The sequence below is a fragment of the Squalius cephalus genome (assembly GCF_949319135.1).
Source record: "Squalius cephalus genome assembly, chromosome: 18".
Lineage (NCBI taxonomy): Eukaryota > Metazoa > Chordata > Actinopteri > Cypriniformes > Leuciscidae > Squalius > Squalius cephalus.
The window spans coordinates 34,932,401-34,952,400 of NC_137139.1; the positions used below are offsets into that span (position 1 = coordinate 34,932,401).

The following is a 20,000-nucleotide window of genomic DNA, read 5'->3' on the forward strand; positions in this document are numbered from 1 at the left end:
GTGTTATTGTTCGTTCAAGCGCGAAAGAGAACTGTATTCTGGCGCGTGTCTTTCTGTGAGTCACAGTCGGACATTCAGCGCGCTCTCTTTTGACTTGTCTCGCATGAATGGTTTTAAGCAATCGCATGAGAGCATTATCATGTAACACTAGCCAAAGGATGACAAAAAATAACAGATGCTGCGTTAATTGCGTAACAGCCCATTGTTTATTTTACATAAAATCGCAGCATTTTGCATCATATAATCGCATAGGCTTGACATCACGGTTGCGATAAGATTAATCGTGCAGCACTATTACAATAGCAGATTTACTAGGGTTCTCATAATATTAGGAACTTATTAGTTAGTGATAATCAATAACATGGTTATTTTTCAACTGGGGTATTATTTTTTTACCTTAAGTGGATCATCTGACCTATTAAATTCTTAGGAAGTCAAGTTAACTTTCACAATGTGTATTTGAATATAGGTTAAATAGGCCAAGGTTAGCCTAACCCAAATGTTCAGTTAGAACCGTATGTTTCAGTGTGTGTCTATGTTTTAAGTTTCTTACTGGACTATTTTTATCACAGCATAGATGCAACAAAAGAGGACGGTGGACATTCACTTGGACGACTGGTGAATGATTATGACAAAAATCCAAATTGCAAAGTCAAGACAATCATTGTTGACGGAAGGCCACACCTGTGTCTGTTTAGTATAAGACATATCTTTCCAGATGAGGAGGTCACATACAACTATGGGGATTCCTCTTGGCCTTGGCGTTTAAGGGTGAGTCTCTTACAGACTTTATCACTGAAATTCAACCATGTTCTGTATTTCATGAATGTTAGTTTTTTATATGATGCAGATTATTTAAAACAATTCTGCATGTCTGCTTTGTGCACGACGGAGCCATGAAAGGGACACTAGATATTTAGACTTTGGTTGATACTAGAATTAGTTGCGGTGACCAATTGGCAAACATCCTTGCCTCAGTGTTGTACCTGTCTTTCTCATAATTACAGGAATTGTGTGACGAGACATCAGTGGCTGTGACTGAATGCAGTGTGAATCCTTCCTCATCAGTGAAACAGAAAGTAAGTGAGCGCATGTTCCTTCATAGTTTTCTTCTCTTTGACACAGGCAATGTTAAGTGTAGGATGGTTGGGCATCATACTAGACTGGCTGACGTGGACTGTCGTCTTAAAGACGCTGTTGTGACATCTCAAATTCGAGTAAAATGTACCTTGCTCGGTTCATTCATTTTCATAACTCGTGCGTTGGGGGATGGGCATGACACTGACCTGAAATGTAAGGACAGTTCTTCACTACGAGGACCGTCATGTCAGGGATAGGGTTTGAGGAAAAGATGTTGCTTTGGGTATGTGCCGGCTGCTTCTTTATGTGGATAAGCTGTAGACCCAATATGCACACTTTTCAATCTGGATATGCTTTGTGACTTTCAGTCACAGAGACGTAAACAGTTAAGGCCCATTCACACCAACCATAACTGTGTTAGGGTCCAACCAGCAGACGGTAATGTTCTGTTTATTGTGATCGCATCTTTGACTGCTGCTTATATACTGAAGCATGTTATAGCAGAATTGATTCCGATTGGCTGTCAATTAAGCAATGTATCGCAATACAAAAATGCAACAATATATATTGTGGAAAGTGACAATATGTATTGTGTATAGTACACCCAAAATAAAAATTACTGTGTGAGGGGAAACAATCAAGTTTACAGAGTTTGTGTCAATACTACATTAAACTACTATATATATATATATAAAATAATATAATGCAGTGGGGGAATATTTGTGGGTCCTGATAATGCCAAATGTCTTTTGTTACCAGTGAAAAGTGGCCTACATTAATTTAAATATATCTAGTTGGTGACAGAGTGCAAGCATATTTTTCTAAAACAAATCTTTAAGCCTATTCATTTCCTCCCCCAATGTTTTGCAAATTAGGCATTTTAATCAACAGTTAAAAAAAAAAGTTACCCTTTTACCACGTCTTGGAGTATCTCTATAATATCGTATCGTGATATGTATCGAATCGTGACATGAGGGTATCGTTACACCCCTACTGCCAATGTTTCTAGCGTTTCTCAGCTGGTAAAATCGTTCTGAAAGTGATTTTTTTGTTTTTGTTTCTCTGTGGTGTTATCGTGTAAGCTGTGGTGTAGACTCTGCTATTCTTTAATACTGAGAGGATTTTTTAGGCCTATAATTTAATAGATATATAGTTTTTAGTTTGAACAGTCCTTTTTTAGTTGGTAAAATTCATCCTGTCCTCAGCTAGCGGTGAGGGGTTTGCGTTTAGGGAGATTTTCTTGTCTAATATCTGCATTTTAGGGGGGAAAGCATAAACAACATCTGCGTTCATACTAGGGATGTCAATTTTCACAAATTCCCATGATTGATCGTCGTTTAAATTAACGATCAATTAATCGATTAATCGTTAGCCTTAATACTGCGATATGCGTCACCTGCAGTGGCTATGAGAGCATGACAGGGTCTGCAAATGCTGCTCAAAACGCTATGTTCCTCACCAAATCAATTAGAATAGTTTTCAATATAAATAAAGGGCTAGTAGGATTGTAAAATGTTTCGATGTGATTGATAATTAAATTAATTATTTAATAATCAAATATAACTACTAATACAACGTGTCACCAACGCCGCCTCGTATGCGCTTAGAATGTGTGACCGTTGTGGACGCGCTCTTCCTGGAACAACTGCACGCGCTGAATGAATCTGCTACCATTAAACTGGAGCACTTTGCTAGCACGTTATTTATCTAAAAAAAACGCATCCTATATGAGATTAATCCGATATATTCAGGGCTTGAATTTCGGCGCGGGTATTGCGCATATTTTGTATCATTCCCGCAGGTCTCCCATTTATAATGCGGGAAATTCCCGCAAACATTGATTCACTTTAGCATGTAGGTTGTATTAGTAAATTAATCCACACAGATTGTAAAATCAAATCAGTCATTTTAAAACTGTCTGCGAGACGCAATTTCACAAACGTGTGAAACGAGTGATTCAGCGGCGCTGCGTCTTCTATCTCTCGTCTCTCATATGGGTTGCACAAGGTAATCGTTAAGCGCGCAGCAGGCGGCGATAATACACTCTCGCATTTCGGGAGTCGGGATAGACGGAATTGTCACTTGCATAATCGGGCCAGCATTGCATCACGAGTAACTAAAGTTTACCATTTGCACGTCTTTTTAAGTCTCACCAGTTTAAACATTCACGCGATTTTAAACTATTCGGTACTTGCGCGCTGTCTGAGAAGTGTTTTTTTTTTCTCTGCACACATACATAGAGTAAAGCCTCCTCACAAACAGCTCGCGGGTAACAAAAGTTATTTTTCGTGGATTATATCGCTTAAACAGTCAAAAACATAAGAAAATTATGTCAATTTCGGTCTTGGTGATATCCTCTAAACACAGTCGGTTGTTATGTCTTAAGCATAAATCGCACGTGACCGTATAATCAATGAAAACAGGATCCGTGCATTAGCTCTTAAAGGGACAGCAGCCATTTGTCTGTCATTAATTTGTTTGTCAAAACAACAAAACATAGCTTTAATTTTAAGGAATCAGGATTGATAGCCTATGTATTTAATTTAATCAGGACTAAAATACTACCTAGTGTTATTTTACATTTGATTACTTTTTTCAGTCTCTGCGCAGTATTTCTGAATACTAGTTTTAGACCTAAGCAAAAACTTCTCTTTTTTCTCTTTATTGGTATCTTTATTCTATTGTATTTATTTGTGCTACTTTTTTCAATTTAATTCAAAGATTGAAATCAAGCTTCCTTGAGCTGTGTAAATTCTTAAGAACAAAATTACCCCATTGTAAAAATGCAATGAGTAAGCCTACATTTAGGCGAGATAAATGTAAAAAAGAAAGAAAGTCTAAACTCCCCCCTCAAATTAAAAATCCCCCCCATAAGAATCACCTAAGGGGGGATTTCCCCCCCATTTTCCAAAATGAAATTCAGGCACTGATATTCAAAATAAACATAATATTACAAATTATATCTGCACAAAATGACGCAAATTCATTCACAAGTGAACTTGAACTAAGTTACGTGCCATTCATTCAGAACTACTCATGTTGTGGACGCGCTCTTCCTGGAGCAACGCGACATGGCAACTAAACCCAAATAATTCACAATGTTTTATTACAATATTGTTCTCTTTTAGGGATGTCAATTTTCACAAATTCCCATGATCGATCGTCATTTAAATTAACGATCAATTAATCGATTAATCGTTAGCCGTAATACTGCCATATGCGTCTACTGCAGTGGCTATGGCCAACAGCATGACAGGGTCTGCAAATGCTGCTAAAAACGCTATGTTCCTCACCAAATCAATAATGGTTATAAATATAAATAAAGGGCTAGTAGGATTGTAAAAATGTTTTATGTGATTGCTAATTAAATTAATTATTCAAACTACTAATACAACGTGTCACCAACGCCTCGTATGCGCTTAGAATGTGTGACAGTTGTGGACGCGCTCTTCCTGGAGCAACTGCACGCGCTGAATGAATCTGCTACCGTTAAACTGGAGCACCTTGCTAGCACATTATTTATCTAAAAGAAATGCATCCTATATGAGATTAATCAGATATATTCAAAATAAACATATTACAAATTATATCTGCACAAAATGACGCAAATTCATGCACAAGTGAACTTGAACTATTACGTGCCATTCATTCAGAACTACTCATGTTGTGGACGCGCTCTTCCTGGAGCAACGCGACACGGCAACTAAACCCAAATAATTCACAATGTTTTATTACAATATTGTTCTCTTTATAATGTTATGTAATATTACAGTCCCAATAGTCATTATTAGTCGTGCTCTGCCGTTTGAGCTGCACGCGCTGAAGCTGACGCTTTACAACAGAGTTCATTCTTAACCAAATGCATCCAATGCGAGATAAATCCGATATAGATAGGCATACACAAAATAAACAGTATTACAACTTACATTTGCACAAAACAAAAGGCTGCGAATGCAGACGCAAACTTCTAGTCATGATGAAGGTGTAAAATGGTCCCAAACATAACTCCGGCACACTCGTTTTACATGTTTCGCGGTTGAGCAGCACGCACGCGCATGAAGACCTGCTTAATCGATGATCGATAAGTTGTATCGATTAAATGTATTATCGACAATTATTCGATCGTCGATTAATCGTTGACATCCCTATTCTCTTTATAATGTTATGTAATATTACAGTCCCAATAGTCATTATTAGTCGTGCTCTGCCGTTTGAGCTGCACGCGCTGAAGCTGACGCTTTACAACAGAGTTCATTCTTAACCAAATGCATCCAATATGAGATAAATCAGATATAGATAGGCCTACAGAAAAGAAACAGTATTACAACTTACATTTGCACAAAACAAAAGGCTGCGAATGCAGACGCAAACTTATAGTCATGATGAAGGTGTAAAATGGTCCCAAACATAACTCCGGCACACTCGTTTTACATGTTTCGCGGTTGAGCAGCACGCACGCGCATGAAGACCTGCTTAATCGATGATCGATAAGTTGTATCGATTAAATGTATTATCGACAATTATTCGATCGTCGATTAATCGTTGACATCCCTAGTTCATACTAATTTGTTAAAGGGACACTCCATATCACGTGATGCTTTGCGTGAGGTTGTTGACAAATGACAGGCTGATCCGTCGTCCACGTTGGTGTGCGTCATTACGTATGAACCAAGGCTGATATTGTGGAGAGAGAGAGACGCACGGCACAGTGGTTTCGAGGGGAGAGAGAGAGACGCACAGAGAGACGCGAGTTTTGAAGAATACACAGAGAATAATGGATCATCAGAGATAAAGAAACATGGATCTAAATCAAGCGCTGGCCTTTTTTGATGCCATGGAGGATGATGGATTTTCTGGAGAAGAGAGCTTTTTGACTGATGAGGAACTAGATTACCAGGATGGTCTAGACCCCACTGAAGAGTAAGTGCCATTTATTTATTTACTGTAAAAGTATAAAAAAACAACAACAACTAATATGATAAAATATAAATTTTCTAAATATGTAAAAATAAGTTCTGTAAAAGTAGTATTTCGTTTTTCTATGTTTGTTAAAGAGTAGTAAGAGTTGTAGATTACACTTTGTCTCTCAGCCATTGTTTGTCTGAGTTTACCTAGAGATACAAACAAAGGATAGTGGGGGGTTGGTCACACCTTTTAGCTGTGGAGAGAATGTCTCAAGGATGTTGTAGTGGGGGGTTGGTCACACCTTTTGGCTGGGGAGAGAATGCTCATATTATAGCTGTGGTGGGTTGGGGGTACAGTAGCAATCTCAGCCATTGTTATCTTATGTGAGAAATCAAATACAAAAACACTAATTGATCTGATATGTATGATCTAATATTTTGCTTTATTTGTTTTACAGTCATGATAATGAAGAAGACACCAGCCCACCCACCCGAGCCAGACAGGAAAGCTCCCATTCTTCCGCTGAGGAGGGCCCTTCCACTTCTGCTGCAGCATCCCAGCAGCTGCCAGGAATAGGTCATGGACGGCTGCAGTCACGGTCTAGAGGGAGAGCGCGGTCAAGGTCAAGATCCAGATCCGGCAGCTTGAGGGGTCGACAGAGTCCTGAATCCACAAGATCGAGATCTAGATCACCACAGCCAGCAGCCCCAACTCCATCATGGAACAGTGAGAGTCAGCCAGACATCCCTCCAGTGCCCAAAAGGTTCGTCCCAACAAGAAAGCCAGGACATCAGCTCAGCCCCACATCCATATACACACCATTGGACCTTTTCAAACTTTTTGTCAGTGACAGTGCAGCAACCACTTTGTGTAATAACACAAACACAAACGCTGCAAAAAACATTGCCAATGGCAAAAAATATTCCTGGGAAAACTTCACTGTTGAAGAATTTTTCAAATATTTAGGACTGACTTTCTTTTTTGCACTGGTGAGACTGACAAATATCCGGCACTACTGGAGGACAAACACCATTTTCAGCCAACAGTTTCCCCACTCAGTGATGGCACGTGACAGGTATCAGGTCATTTCCTGGAACATCCACATGAGCAACCCTGATGAAGATGTCCACAACGACCGGAAGAGAGGGACACCAGCTTATGACCGGCTGTTTCGTCTGAAGCCCCTTTTAGATGACATCAAACATGCATGCAGAGCATTTTATCACTCACGGCAGAACCTTTCAGTGGACGAGAGGATGGTGGCAACAAAGGCTCACACTGGCATGACCCAGTATATGAAGGCGAAGCCAACTAAGTGGGGCTTCAAACTTTTTGTGCTGGCAGACAGCAGCATTGGGTACACTTTAGACTTTGCTGTATACACGGGGAAGTCTGTGTTTGCTTCTGGTGTAGGACTGGCATACGACTCGGTTATGTCCTTCATGAACAAATCATCCCTAGGGAGTGGCTACAATGTGTATGTAGACAACTTCTACACAAGTCCAAAGCTATTCATGGATCTCTACAGCATGAACTTTGGAGCATGTGGCACCTACAGGGACAACAGACGAGGATGCCCCCGCACAACCACAAATGCCATGAACAAAAAGGATCCTAGGGGCACCATCAGGTGGATCCGTGACGGCCCTCTGGTTTTTGTAAAGTGGATGGACACTCTGGAAGTCTCTGTCTGCTCCACAATTCACCCGGCCTTCTCTGGCACACCTAAGATGGCCGACACAGCAGCAGTGCTCGAGTGAAGCTCCTTAAATCTCAGTCTGCTAAATGCGCTAATCAATTAACTTTCCTGCATATCTATCCCACGTTAAGTTCTGAGTGTTACCTCCTTTTTGTGACTTTTTGGATGGTCACTAATACAAATTGTTTACTTGATCATTTCACCTGTGCTTCGCTATGGAACAAAATGCAACTAACGCATTCATTTTGAACGCTCTTCAACAACTTAAGCGAGAGATGTTCACGTATTTTGACCCGAAACTTGACAACCTGCAAACAGCTGCCGATGCGTTGCAGTCTTCCCTTAAATCACTCGGGGATCAAGTAGGCGAGCTCGAATTTAGAGTCAGTTCAAATCAGGATAACATAACTGATCTAGAGCAACGCGTTGAGATGCTGGAGAAGCAAAATGCTTTCTTGCTACAGAAAGCTGAGGACGCCGAAAATCGGAGCAGAGCCCTAAATCTTCGCTTCATTCACGTTCCTGAGCGAGCTGAAGGCACTGATACAATCGGCTTTATTGGACGTCTACCCACTCTTCTATTTGGCGAAGCCGGCTTTCCCATTCCACCTGTGATCGAGCGCGCTCATCGCACTCCTGGAGCCTCCTCCAAAGGGAATTCCAAAGCTGGTTCAAGACCAATTTTGGCAAAGTTTGGCACCAGTGAATATCATGAGGCCCAAAACGCCTGGACTTCTTTTGGAAAAATGTAAATAGTTTTGGTTCTGTTCAAGTTATTATGTTTATTCCTGTGCTCCAGGACTCCAAAGACATGAACAAACTGTTTTCCAGAGGAAATTTGCTTAGCTTTTATTTATTTGTGTGTGATTTCAATAAATGTTTGAGTGATTCAATTTCCGTTTTATTTTTTCATTTGTCTTTGTGGTCCCATAACTTATTTTACATTCAGGTGACATCAATGCAACACAAATATGCTGAAAGTTCAATTTGTCATGAAAAAAAAAGAGGTGTGTCAATTGTCTGTGCACAAAAGGGTTGATGTTTTACAAGCTTTTTTTTGTAAATAACACCAGACGGAAAATTAATTTTAAAAATACCCTTAGGTCTTTGAGGGTTAAAGGGTTATGTAAGATTGTGGCCAAAACTGGTACTGCAATCACTTTCAAATTACTGTACCCCCTCCCCCTCCTCCCTGACTCGAGGTTGCCAGATAGGCTGCAGGATCCAGCAGGAACGTAGGCTGCTACAAGAAGTGGTGACTAGAGCAGAGCTGGCAACCCGGATGCCGCAACACTACTGACTCCGGGATTGGTAGATAGGTGGAGGGTGTTTGTCCCGCCATAGTCTTATCTGATCGGTGAGTAGCCGAATGTAGACGAACTGCTGCGCGTGTGACAGGGCGCATGTTTAACTGAAGAACGGAGAGAGAGAGAGAGAGAGAGAGAGAGAGAGAGAGAGAGAGAGAGAGAGAGGTAGTATGCAAGCAAGTGCACACCATTTCGAAACAAAAACGAGGAGTAATTCAATAATTAGTTCGCAAAGTAACTCTTCACTAGAAATTGTGTGAAATGATTTCCAGGCGGTAGCGTAGAGTGGAGCTCAATTCTAGTCTATATTGATGGGCGGAGTAGTGGGAGTGGCCTGCTGAGCATTGCAATGCACTAAGGGTATTGTCTACAATCCACAAGCACTAAAGTCATTTTCTGCCTTTTATCGGCCAAGAAGGACCCAAATTAGAAATGTATGCTACTATTCTACTACATATATGACCCACTTTCAATACACATTCATGTCTCAACCGGTGGAGTGTCCCTTTAAATGTTATGCATCAGAATGAAACCATTTTATGACGACAGCATACAATTGCTCTGTCTGATTTCAGATGACCACATCAAAGATGGTTGCAAAGAAAGGAGATTCAGCTTTGACTGGAAAGGAAATGGTATGTTGATGTTTATTATGTAATGTGTATTTGATTTATTTGACTTTATAGACAAGATCCACATGTATCAGCCTCGTCCTTACTTGTTTTATATGTCTGCTTTGTGCACGACGGAGCCATGAAAGGGACACTAGATATTTAGACTTTGGTTGATACTAGAATTAGTTGCGGTGACCAATTGGCAAACATCCTTGCCTCAGTGTTGTACCTGTCTTTCTCATAATTACAGGAATTGTGTGACGAGACATCAGTGGCTGTGACTGAATGCAGTGTGAATCCTTCCTCATCAGTGAAACAGAAAGTAAGTGAGCGCATGTTCCTTCATAGTTTTCTTCTCTTTGACACAGGCAATGTTAAGTGTAGGATGGTTGGGCATCATACTAGACTGGCTGACGTGGACTGTCGTCTTAAAGACGCTGTTGTGACATCTCAAATTCGAGTAAAATGTACCTTGCTCGGTTCATTCATTTTCATAACTCGTGCGTTGGGGGATGGGCATGACACTGACCTGAAATGTAAGGACAGTTCTTCACTACGAGGACCGTCATGTCAGGGATAGGGTTTGAGGAAAATATGTTGCTTTGGGTATGTGCCGGCTGCTTCTTTATGTGGATAAGCTGTAGACCCAATATGCACACTTTTCAATCTGGAAATGCTTTGTGACTTTCAGTCACAGAGACGTAAACAGTTAAGGCCCATTCACACCACACTCTGGAATGAAAGTTGTGCTATGTTCAATATATGTTGATTTAATAAATCATTTTTGTTATAGTGCCACCATGAAGTTCACAGTGCTGTTATCTCCAGTTTGGATTCTTGTGAAGATTGCAGTGGACCTGTGTCAAGTCGAAAATGGCTTGGCCTTACATGCAAATGTCAGTATCTGCATCACTCATATATGTTTGTATGTGTTTTTGTATTGAAAACAAAATGGGCTTTTATTAAATGTTTTTTGTGCAGTTTTATTCAAATCATTATTATTTCAAAGGCATATCTATTGTTTTCGGCATTTTAAAAGGAGCAGTAATCTGGTAAAAAACTAAAAGAAACATGCTTATTTTTATATTCTTTCAGTATGTTCAAGATCATGGCACAAAACCTGCTTCCTGAATAATATGACACTGGTATGTTAATTTCTTTTACATCACCTTCTTTTACATAAACATTTTCAAGTTTGTTACATCAAAACTGTGCTGGACTATAAGCAGGGTACACTATTTTTGTATTATTATTTTTGTTATTATTGTTCTCTTTTCTTTTTTTCTTTTTTTTTTTTTTAGCCAGATGTTGAATTTTCCAGCTTTGAAGAATCTTGCTCTGATGAAGAGTATTCTCCTCACGCTGATAAACACACTGAAGAATCTTCCTCTGATGACTTTATCCCGGACTCTAGACAAAATAGCGATAGTGATGATAGTGTATCTATCAAAATAGGCAATCCACCATATTATAAGTCCACACCAGCTTTTTCAGAGTCTTCTATGAGAGCAAAGAGTGTGCCACCACAACCCCTTCCCTGTTCTTCCACTGATCAAGAAATGGTCCGATCCAGTTATGCTCAAGACCTCACTTGTGATGATCATGATACTACTACACACAATACTGAGATGCTTCAGAGTTTTAAGAAAACACCAGCAGTGTCTTCTTGTGAACGGTCAGAGACTGACAATGTGCCAAACCCCAAAAACACTATTTCCACCCACAAAAACTACTGTTATGTCTGCAAGAAACCACAGTCTAAAATAGCCCGCCACTTTAAAAAGCATCAAGACAGTGAGACAGAAATTGCTGCTGCATTCTTGCTCCCTAAACACTCCCAGGACAGAAAAAGGTTACTTGAGAAATTACGAAACAGAGGCAACTATGAACATAATCAAGAGGTTATGGAAAGTAAAAGTGGACCATTGAAAGTTAGAAGGCGGCCAGGACGATCAGACATTGAACTGAGTGCCAAAACATATGTGCACTGTGTATACTGTAAAGGCATGTTTGTTCGCAAGGAGCTGTGGCGCCATACACGGAGATGCCCTTCAAAGATGTTTTCAGAGTCTGAAGCAACTGGTAAGGCCAAAGTCTTAGTTTTGGCTGATATTGCAGAGTCAACATTCTCCCAGGCAATATCTCCAGAGGTGTGGAAGATTTTGGGAAACATGAAGATTGATGACATTTCATCTGTGGTTCGAAATGACTTCCTCATACTGCAGTTGAGTCAGTGTCTTTACAACAAGCATGGAAGTGATCCAACAAAATCCGAATACATCAGACAGAAGGTTCGGGAAATGGGCAGACTCTTGCTAACCTTGAGAAAAAAATACTTCATATTTAGTTTTGAAGATGCTGTGAAGCCAAACAATTTTTACAAAGTCATTGAGGCTGTGAAAGATGTTGCTGGCTACGATGAAAAGAGCCACTCATATAAGACACCAAGCCTTGCGTTGAAGTTAGGACACTCGCTCAACAAGATCGGTGACATCATTCTCTGCAGGGCTATCGCAGCAGAGGACGATGGTATGACAAAAGCAGCAGAGCGATTTAAACGACTGTGCTCAAGTGAATGGGCAGAACATGTCTCCCATGCTGCTCTTGCTACTTTGAACAAATCAAAGTTCAACAAACCATCAACTATACCATTCACACATGATGTGCAGCTTCTCCACCAGCACCTAGAGAAAAAATCAGCTGATGCTTTTGAAAGCCTAAAACATCATGAGTCTTCACAAACATATGCAGAACTCGCCAAAGTGACACTTGCACAAGTTATAATCTTTAATAGACGTCGTGCAGGAGAGGTTTCAAAAATGACGCTTGAGTGTTTCAGGAAAAGAGACCAGACTGAGCTCCATGATGATATCGCCGTCAGTCTCTCTCCATTTGAGCAAAAAATGGCCAAGCATTTCAGCAGAGTGGAAATAATGGGCAAGAAAGGGAGAAAAGTTGCAATTTTGTTGAACCCTGAACTTGTCAGTGCAATAAAACTTCTTGTGGACAAGAGAGATGCATGTGAAGTAGACAGGGACAACCCCTTCCTATTTGGAAGACCGAAGTGCTCGCCCAACAGCTTCTTCAGAGGACAGGACTGCATCAGACTTTTTGCAAGTCAGTGTGGTGCACAGCACCCAGAATATCTCCGGTCTACACAGCTCCGTAAGCAGGTGGCAACAATGTCCCAGGTTCTTAATCTTAGGGATAATGAGCTTGATCAACTAGCCAACTTTTTGGGCCACGACATTCGGGTCCATAGAGACTATTATCGGTTGCCAGATGCAACTATAGAAATTGCAAAAATTTCAAAGCTGCTCTTGGCAATGGAGAAAGGAACTCTTGTCAATTTCCAAGGAAAGTCTCTTGATGAAATTGAGATCGAAGGTATGTGCCTTATTTTATATGATAATAATAATAATAATGTTACGGTACAGTAACAGGACAATTCTAAATTACATGTAGAGAAAAACTTTGAAGCTAATTAGGTTACTCAGAAAAGATGTTTTTGAGGTGAATGAGTTTTTTTTAGAGTACCTCTCATTTCTTTAGATAAAGGAAGTTTAGGAATTGTATATGTGCACTAATGCAGGTGTGTGGGGATGTTTGTCAAATATGTTTTTCTATAGATGAAATTGATCTGGATTTAGATGAGGAAGAAGTAAGCGATGACGACAATGAAGAGTCTGAGCCTGTCTCTGGAGTAAGCGGTATGTAATGAATTTAATTCCAGTGAGCATCAGTGGTGTAGTGTATTCACTACATCAGGTTTCTGATTATCAGAAACAAAGTATTTGGGTTGTCAAGTTTAAGTATGGTTTCATTTTCTAAATGTAGGAAGCAAAGAAGGGAAGAAGTTGACCCAGGACGAGACAGAAAGTTCCAACGGTATGTTTTAATGTATATTTATATATTTACCAGGGCTTTAAAAAAAAAGAAAATCCAACCTTACATTTCTGTTCATGCGTTCCTTGTACAACATTATCGTTCAGAGAACGGCTTGATTAGAAACCATACTGGTTAATAACTAATACCAGAAATTGAATTGAACTCGATGCTAACAGCTTGTGAATAAACCTCATAACTCCAGTGCATCCTCAAACTGACGACAAAACCTCATACAGTTACGCGCACGCTTTGGAGACTGTCTTGTTTTCAATGCAAGGGTAGTAAGGAACTGGGGTCCGTTCTTCGTACGCCACTCAGTTAGTGGGATTTGATTGTGGATGATTTGGCATGATCTTGGATTGTTTGGTTCTTCAGTGCTCATCCTGGACTTGCTGTCATAGTGTTCCTATAGTGGTCCGTAACTTAAACCTGCTCGGAAGCTTATTTCATGTAAACCGGATTAGATTGCATCTTTTTAAGTGGGGTTGATACTTAAAATATGTCCCAACCACTGCTAATTTATTACAAGAGTTCCTTACTGAAACTAATTTAAAACTGACAAAAGTAATTTAAAATAATAATAATGATATAAAAATTAATTTGAAAATAATGTGTTGAACGCCTGTGTACGAGTCAAAAGAAGTATACTTTGCAAGGCTGTGCATTCGACTGTGGTAAAAAAAAAAAAAAGAGGTATACTTCTGGCTTTAGTCTGGTGTTGGTTGTCTAGTCATAGCCAATGCAGACTGTGCATAGCACTTTAATAACACAAGATTTTGGCCAAATGTTTTAAACCAAAAACAAACTAAGCTCCCAAAACACAAATCTAACATTCGCTGGTCCAAAACATCGTAAATCTATTTGAGCTTGATTGACACATGAAGTGTCTGGCCATACATCATTTTATTTATTTATTATTTTTGAACTAATTTCTTGAATGGCAGCAGTTAACCTGCAATTTTAGCTGGTTTCAAAACACCTGGATATTACCTGCCATGGTGACATTTCCTCAGATAAACTTCTGAGATCCAAAAGCTAATGCCAGCATATTGACATGGTGACTAACTTATCTTGACTTGACCGCTGAGCATTTGCATTTCACTCACTATGTGTCAGCGTCAGCATAGGCCATACTATTTAGATTCATGATTGGTTGAGGTTGACTGACAAATTAAAACATTAAACAGAAAAAAGAAGAAAAAAAAAAAACACCATTATTAACCGGTTAATGGTCATTTCAAGTAATCGTTTCTGGTTTTTCCCCAGTTTTTGTTTTCATTCTTTGAACTGGTTCAGAGCCCTCATATTTACATAATAATAATAATAATAATAATAATAATAATAATAATTATTATTATTGTATATATATTATATACCTGTTTGCCGTGTAGAGAAGAGGAATAGTGTGTTGCTTTTTTTTCCCTTAGAAAACACAAAAATGGGCCTGGGTGAGGCTGACAGCTCCACAGGTATGTGTGTGCGCATATATTTTAGATATTTATTTGAGAAAAAGGATACATGTTGATTTTGGGTTCATGTTTTATTTTTTATCTTCCACAGTAATTCAGTGTAAAGTGGTCCTTTTCGTGTTACACAGGACCAGAGACTAGTTTTCCCTGTGTGCTTATCTGCTGATATTTCACATGGTCCGAAACTGTTTGGATTGTAGGGCTGGAATACATTTTAATTGTTGTTTTTTACCCCTCAGGAAAAAGTCAAATGAATCAGGATGAAACTGAGAACTCCAGAGGTATTTAAACATTTGGGTATATTAAAGTTATTCCATGTATATACATATAGGTGTATAGGTATACATATGTGTATGTATATGTTTGTTTGTTTGTTTTACAGAGACCAAATTGAGGAGAATTGTGAAAAGGCCGTGGAGCCCAAATGAAGTGAATGCTGTCATGAAACATTTCAGAGTCCATATTTCAAAGGGACACCTTGCAACAAAGGCAGAGTGTGAGCAGTGCAAGACTGCAGAGGACCCTGTTCTGAGAGAAAGAACGGCCCAAAATATAAGGGATTTCGTGAGGAACCGAGGTTTGATGTTGAAAAAGAAATCTTCTTAGAGTTCTTCGAGAGATCAGTGTTGCCTTCCATTAAAGGTTGTATCAGCGATTTCAGGCCCAAAAAAGGCCCAAATATAAATGATCACATTCATCTAATTTTTCCTAACGATCCGCTAGCTGGCCGCCCCATAAGCATGCCATCCAAAAACCGTGTCTCTGTAGGCAGCCTAGGCTCTGAGATCTGCACACAAAAGGTGGGGGTGTTGTGGTTTGAGATTTTGCGGTGATTGGTTGGAACTGTTGGTGATTGGTTGGAACACTGTTTATTTTGGTTTTGGTGGTTGGTGAAACCCATTGTTTTTGTGTGCAGATCTCAGAGCCTAGGCTGCCTACAGAGACGCGTTTTTTGGATGGCATGCTTATGGGGCGGCCAGCTAGCGGATTGTTAGGAAAGATTAGATGAATGTGATCATTTATGTTTGGGCCTTTTTTGGGCGTGAAATCGCTGATACAACCTTTAATGTCTGTGGGTTTTGTTCTCAAAAGTGTTGTTGGGCCAGAAGAGTGTTCAAGACATCCTTTTATTTACTTTTATTAAAACACTGTTTTGAAAGAAATGTACAAATACATGCATTTACTGGAAGGCAATTTAATTTGGTTTTATTTTCAGTGTGTTGTTGAGGTCATTTTGAGGCACACTCCCTCATGCACTTTAGTCCCATAATGGTTAGAGATGCACCGACTACAATTTTCTAGGCCGATTCCGATTTTTCCGAGTTTGACCTGCCGATACCGATTTTTTTTTATATATATTTTTTTTAATAAAACACCATATACTTCTACCCAAACTGAATAATAAAAACAAGTTTAAATGGGTGAATTTTCTATAAATATTTTTGAGTCTTCTTCATTTTCTTTTCTGACATAGCCTACTCCAGTTCTTGTTAAAACACACTAGACATGCAAATTCTGTGCATTTTGGGCACTTTTTGTGTGAAATCATTTATTTTGCCCATCAAAAAAAGTGTGCTTTCACTTTAATTGAGTGTGAGCAGCGCAGCAAAAATAGACTCTGCGCCGAAACCGCTTCACTGCTGCTCACTCGACGCTCCTGCTTGACGCTCACGCTCTGCTCCTGCTGCCGGTGTGATGCACTCATTTATTAACATGCACGCCGAAAAAAATACGCGCCTCTCACGCTTGCGGTGTGAAACTGACGTAATTCACAAGGTTTTCTACATGTGTGTTCCGTGTGCACGTGTGATGCTGATGTTGCGCGATGTTAATCATGCGGCGCCCGAGTGTGTTTGACCGGTATAAAATCGGCAAATGTCAGACTGACCGGCCGATCGCCGGTCATGACCGATTACGTGAAAATCGGCCAATTCCGGTCCCAAGCCAATCAATCGGTGCATCTCTAATAATGGCCTTATTAGATCTCAGTTGTTGAGCCTTTTTTTTACCATTTGCAAAATAAAAATTGCCCTTTCAGTTTAATTTTGTTAGTTTTTATTGGCTGTCTAGTTGCATTTCTTCATCTAATTGCCCTTTAACTAGTCTTCTATGAAGTGTAAAACTTGCTGATCTTTGTTCACTGAATTTTCTCCAACCAGGTTCATTTTGCACCACATGTGTATATGTTGGTTGATATAGCAACAGCACATTGTAGCACTATTTCCTTAGGTGTGCGTATTACTTTTACAGGTTTAGTGGCAGCAAAAAGATGCACAATCATTTGTGAATTCACTCTTTAATGTAGAATAGTTGATTTGGTTTAGTATGGTTAACTCTAATACAGGTACTCCTGCTATGTGTGGAGTTAATAGTGATGTCCATTTAAACCCAGTTTGTCCTCATAATCAAGGGTTAGTTAGGGTTGTGTGTGTGTGAGAGAGGTCCAGTTAAACCCAAAATGTCCTCATAATCAAGGGTTAGTTAGGGTTGTGTGTGTTTGAGAGGTCCAGTTAAACCCAAAATGTCCTCATAATCAAGGGTTAGTCAGGTGTTTGTGTGTGTTTGAGAGTGTGTGTGAGTGAGGTCCAGTTAAACCCAAAATGTCCTCATAATCAAGGGTTAGTCAGGTGTTTGTGTGTGTTTGAGAGTGTGTGTTTGAGAGGTCCAGTTAAACCCAAAATGTCCTCATAATCAAGGGTTAGTTAGGGTTGTGTGTGTGTGAGAGGTCCAGTTAAACCAAATATGTCCTCATAATCAAGGGTTAGTCAGGTGTTTGTGTGTGTTTGAGAGTGTGTGTGTGAGAGGTCCAGTTAAACCCAAAATGTCCTCATAATCAAGGGTTAGTCAGGTGTTTGTGTGTGTTTGAGAGTGTGTGTGTGAGAGGTCCAGTTAAACCCAAAATGTCCTCATAATCAAGGGTTAGTTAGGGTTGTGTGTGTTTGAGAGGTCCAGTTAAACCAAAAATGTCCTCATAATCAAGGGTTAGTTAGGGTTGTGTGTGTTTGAGAGTGTGTGTGTGTGAGAGGTCCAGTTAAACCCAAAATGTCCTCATAATCAAGGGTTAGTCAGGTGTTTGTGTGTGTTTGAGAGTGTGTGTGAGTGAGGTCCAGTTAAACCCAAAATGTCCTCATAATCAAGGGTTAGTCAGGTGTTTGTGTGTGTTTGAGAGTGTGTGTGTGAGAGGTCCAGTTAAACCCAAAATGTCCTCATAATCAAGGGTTAGTTAGGGTTGTGTGTGTTTGAGAGGTCCAGTTAAACCAAAAATGTCCTCATAATCAAGGGTTAGTTAGGGTTGTGTGTGTTTGAGAGTGTGTGTGTGTGAGAGGTCCAGTTAAACCCAAAATGTCCTCATAATCAAGGGTTAGTCAGGTGTTTGTGTGTGTTTGAGAGTGTGTGTGTGAGAGGTCCAGTTAAACCCAAAATGTCCTCATAATCAAGGGTTAGTTAGGGTTGTGTGTGTTTGAGAGTGTGTGTGTGAGAGGTCCAGTTAAACCCAAAATGTCCTCATAATCAAGGGTTAGTTAGGGTTGTGTGTGTTTGAGAGTGTGTGTGTGAGAGGTCCAGTTAAACCCAAAATGTCCTCATAATCAAGGGTTGGTTAGGGTTGTGTGTGTTTGAGAGTGTGTGTGTGAGAGGTCCAGTTAAACCCAAAATGTCCTCATAATCAAGGGTTAGTCAGGTGTTTGTGTGTGTTTGAGAGTGTGTGTTTGAGAGGTCCAGTTAAACCCAAAATGTCCTCAAAATCAAGGGTTAGTTAGGGTTGTGTGTGTTTGAGAGTGTGTGTGTGAGAGGTCCAGTTAAAGGGTCATGAAACCCCCCTCTTTCAGCTCAAGTTTAGCTCACAATCTTTTTGAAAAATGCAACTTAATTGGGCGTGGTGGCTGTGAGAAGAAGGGAGGGGAGTGGGTGTGGTCAAAGCCCAAAGTGGCCAATGAATATCGACTGTCACTAAAAATCAATGGTAAAACGTGAGGAAATGCTAGATTTTTTATAGCTGGCCAAGTTAAAGTCTAATATATACATAATAACCTACTACAGTAATCATAATTCTATTTAAAACATATAAATGTACATGCATATGTATAATTATGCCTTTATAAAATATATATTTGTTTACACACTATAAATGCGTATATTTGAAATAATTAATTTTCCGCTTAAAAAAAAAAAAACGTTCCATACAGATCTACGCGCCCCCTAAACCCACATAATAAAGATGGACAGTGTCATAGAAATTTGCACAAACTAAGCATACTTTCCATACAATTGAGGTATTATCGAAATATCAAAATTTTAATAACGAGTGATTATTTAACAAAAGGCAAGTAAAACGGTCAGGGTTACATTTTAGACACACACACACACCTCTGAAGCGATAGGAAAAGTCCTCGGAACCGCATCACTTGCAAGACCGAAACCTGCATTGGTGTACAAGGTCGAAGTCCACCTTTCTCCAGTTGAATGGTTGCACACACACATAGTTTAGATGTGTCCGTGGTTGATGGCCGGAGTCTAGCCCGGGCAGCATCGCGGGGAAAGATGCACTGGAACTTTTGGTCCACGAAAACAAACGCGTGTCCCATTATTGCCTCTCTCATCTACTACGCGATATCACAGTTTGACATGTCTGTCTTTGGAAAGTTCCGTGTCATGAATAATTAAGAGCAGTGTCTTCTCATTGGATAAGAAAACTCAGTACATGAATAATTATGAGACACCGATGAGTCATCAAAGTACTATAGTGCTCTGCCGACACGATGAAGATTTTAAACCCGGAAGACGAAAATAGCGTAAAAAAACTAAAATTTAACCATTTTCCCCCTACTATTAAATCTAACAGATGCTAACATTGTCTTCAATAGTGTTCAACACACATACCTCTGTTCAAATCTCATAAAATTTGGTTTAGGGTTTCATGACCCTTTAAACCCAAAATGTCCTCATAATCAAGGGTTAGTTAGGGTTGTGTGTGTTTGAGAGTGTGTGTGTGAGAGGTCCAGTTAAACCCAAAATGTCCTCATAATCAAGGGTTAGTCAG

At 39.8% G+C, this 20,000-nt stretch overlaps 2 protein-coding genes across 4 annotated transcripts in view; both read left to right on the plus strand.

Annotated features, from left to right (window-relative positions):
• Nucleotides 1–19,115, plus strand: part of LOC307145275 (uncharacterized protein) — a 28,963-nt gene extending 9,848 nt beyond the window's left edge. For 2 of the 3 annotated variants that reach the window (XM_079848259.1, XM_079848260.1), the window contains 12 exons: nucleotides 573–771; nucleotides 1,008–1,079; nucleotides 9,567–9,626; nucleotides 9,856–9,927; nucleotides 10,399–10,501; nucleotides 10,701–10,750; nucleotides 10,907–12,992; nucleotides 13,235–13,315; nucleotides 13,443–13,493; nucleotides 14,921–14,962; nucleotides 15,202–15,243; nucleotides 15,345–19,115. In XM_079848259.1, the coding sequence (XP_079704385.1) occupies nucleotides 573–771; nucleotides 1,008–1,079; nucleotides 9,567–9,626; nucleotides 9,856–9,927; nucleotides 10,399–10,501; nucleotides 10,701–10,750; nucleotides 10,907–12,992; nucleotides 13,235–13,315; nucleotides 13,443–13,493; nucleotides 14,921–14,962; nucleotides 15,202–15,243; nucleotides 15,345–15,568 (3,082 nt within the window). In that variant the 3' untranslated portion in view covers nucleotides 15,569–19,115. Of the gene's footprint in view, nucleotides 1–572; nucleotides 772–1,007; nucleotides 1,080–8,886; nucleotides 9,042–9,566; nucleotides 9,627–9,855; nucleotides 9,928–10,398; nucleotides 10,502–10,700; nucleotides 10,751–10,906; nucleotides 12,993–13,234; nucleotides 13,316–13,442; nucleotides 13,494–14,920; nucleotides 14,963–15,201; nucleotides 15,244–15,344 lie in introns of all 3 variants that reach the window. The other variant, XM_079848261.1, reaches the window with a different exon arrangement.
• The window catches only part of vdra (vitamin D receptor a), a 101,635-nt gene that overhangs the window by 18,640 nt on the left and 62,995 nt on the right, over nucleotides 1–20,000 (plus strand). The window lies entirely within an intron of this gene.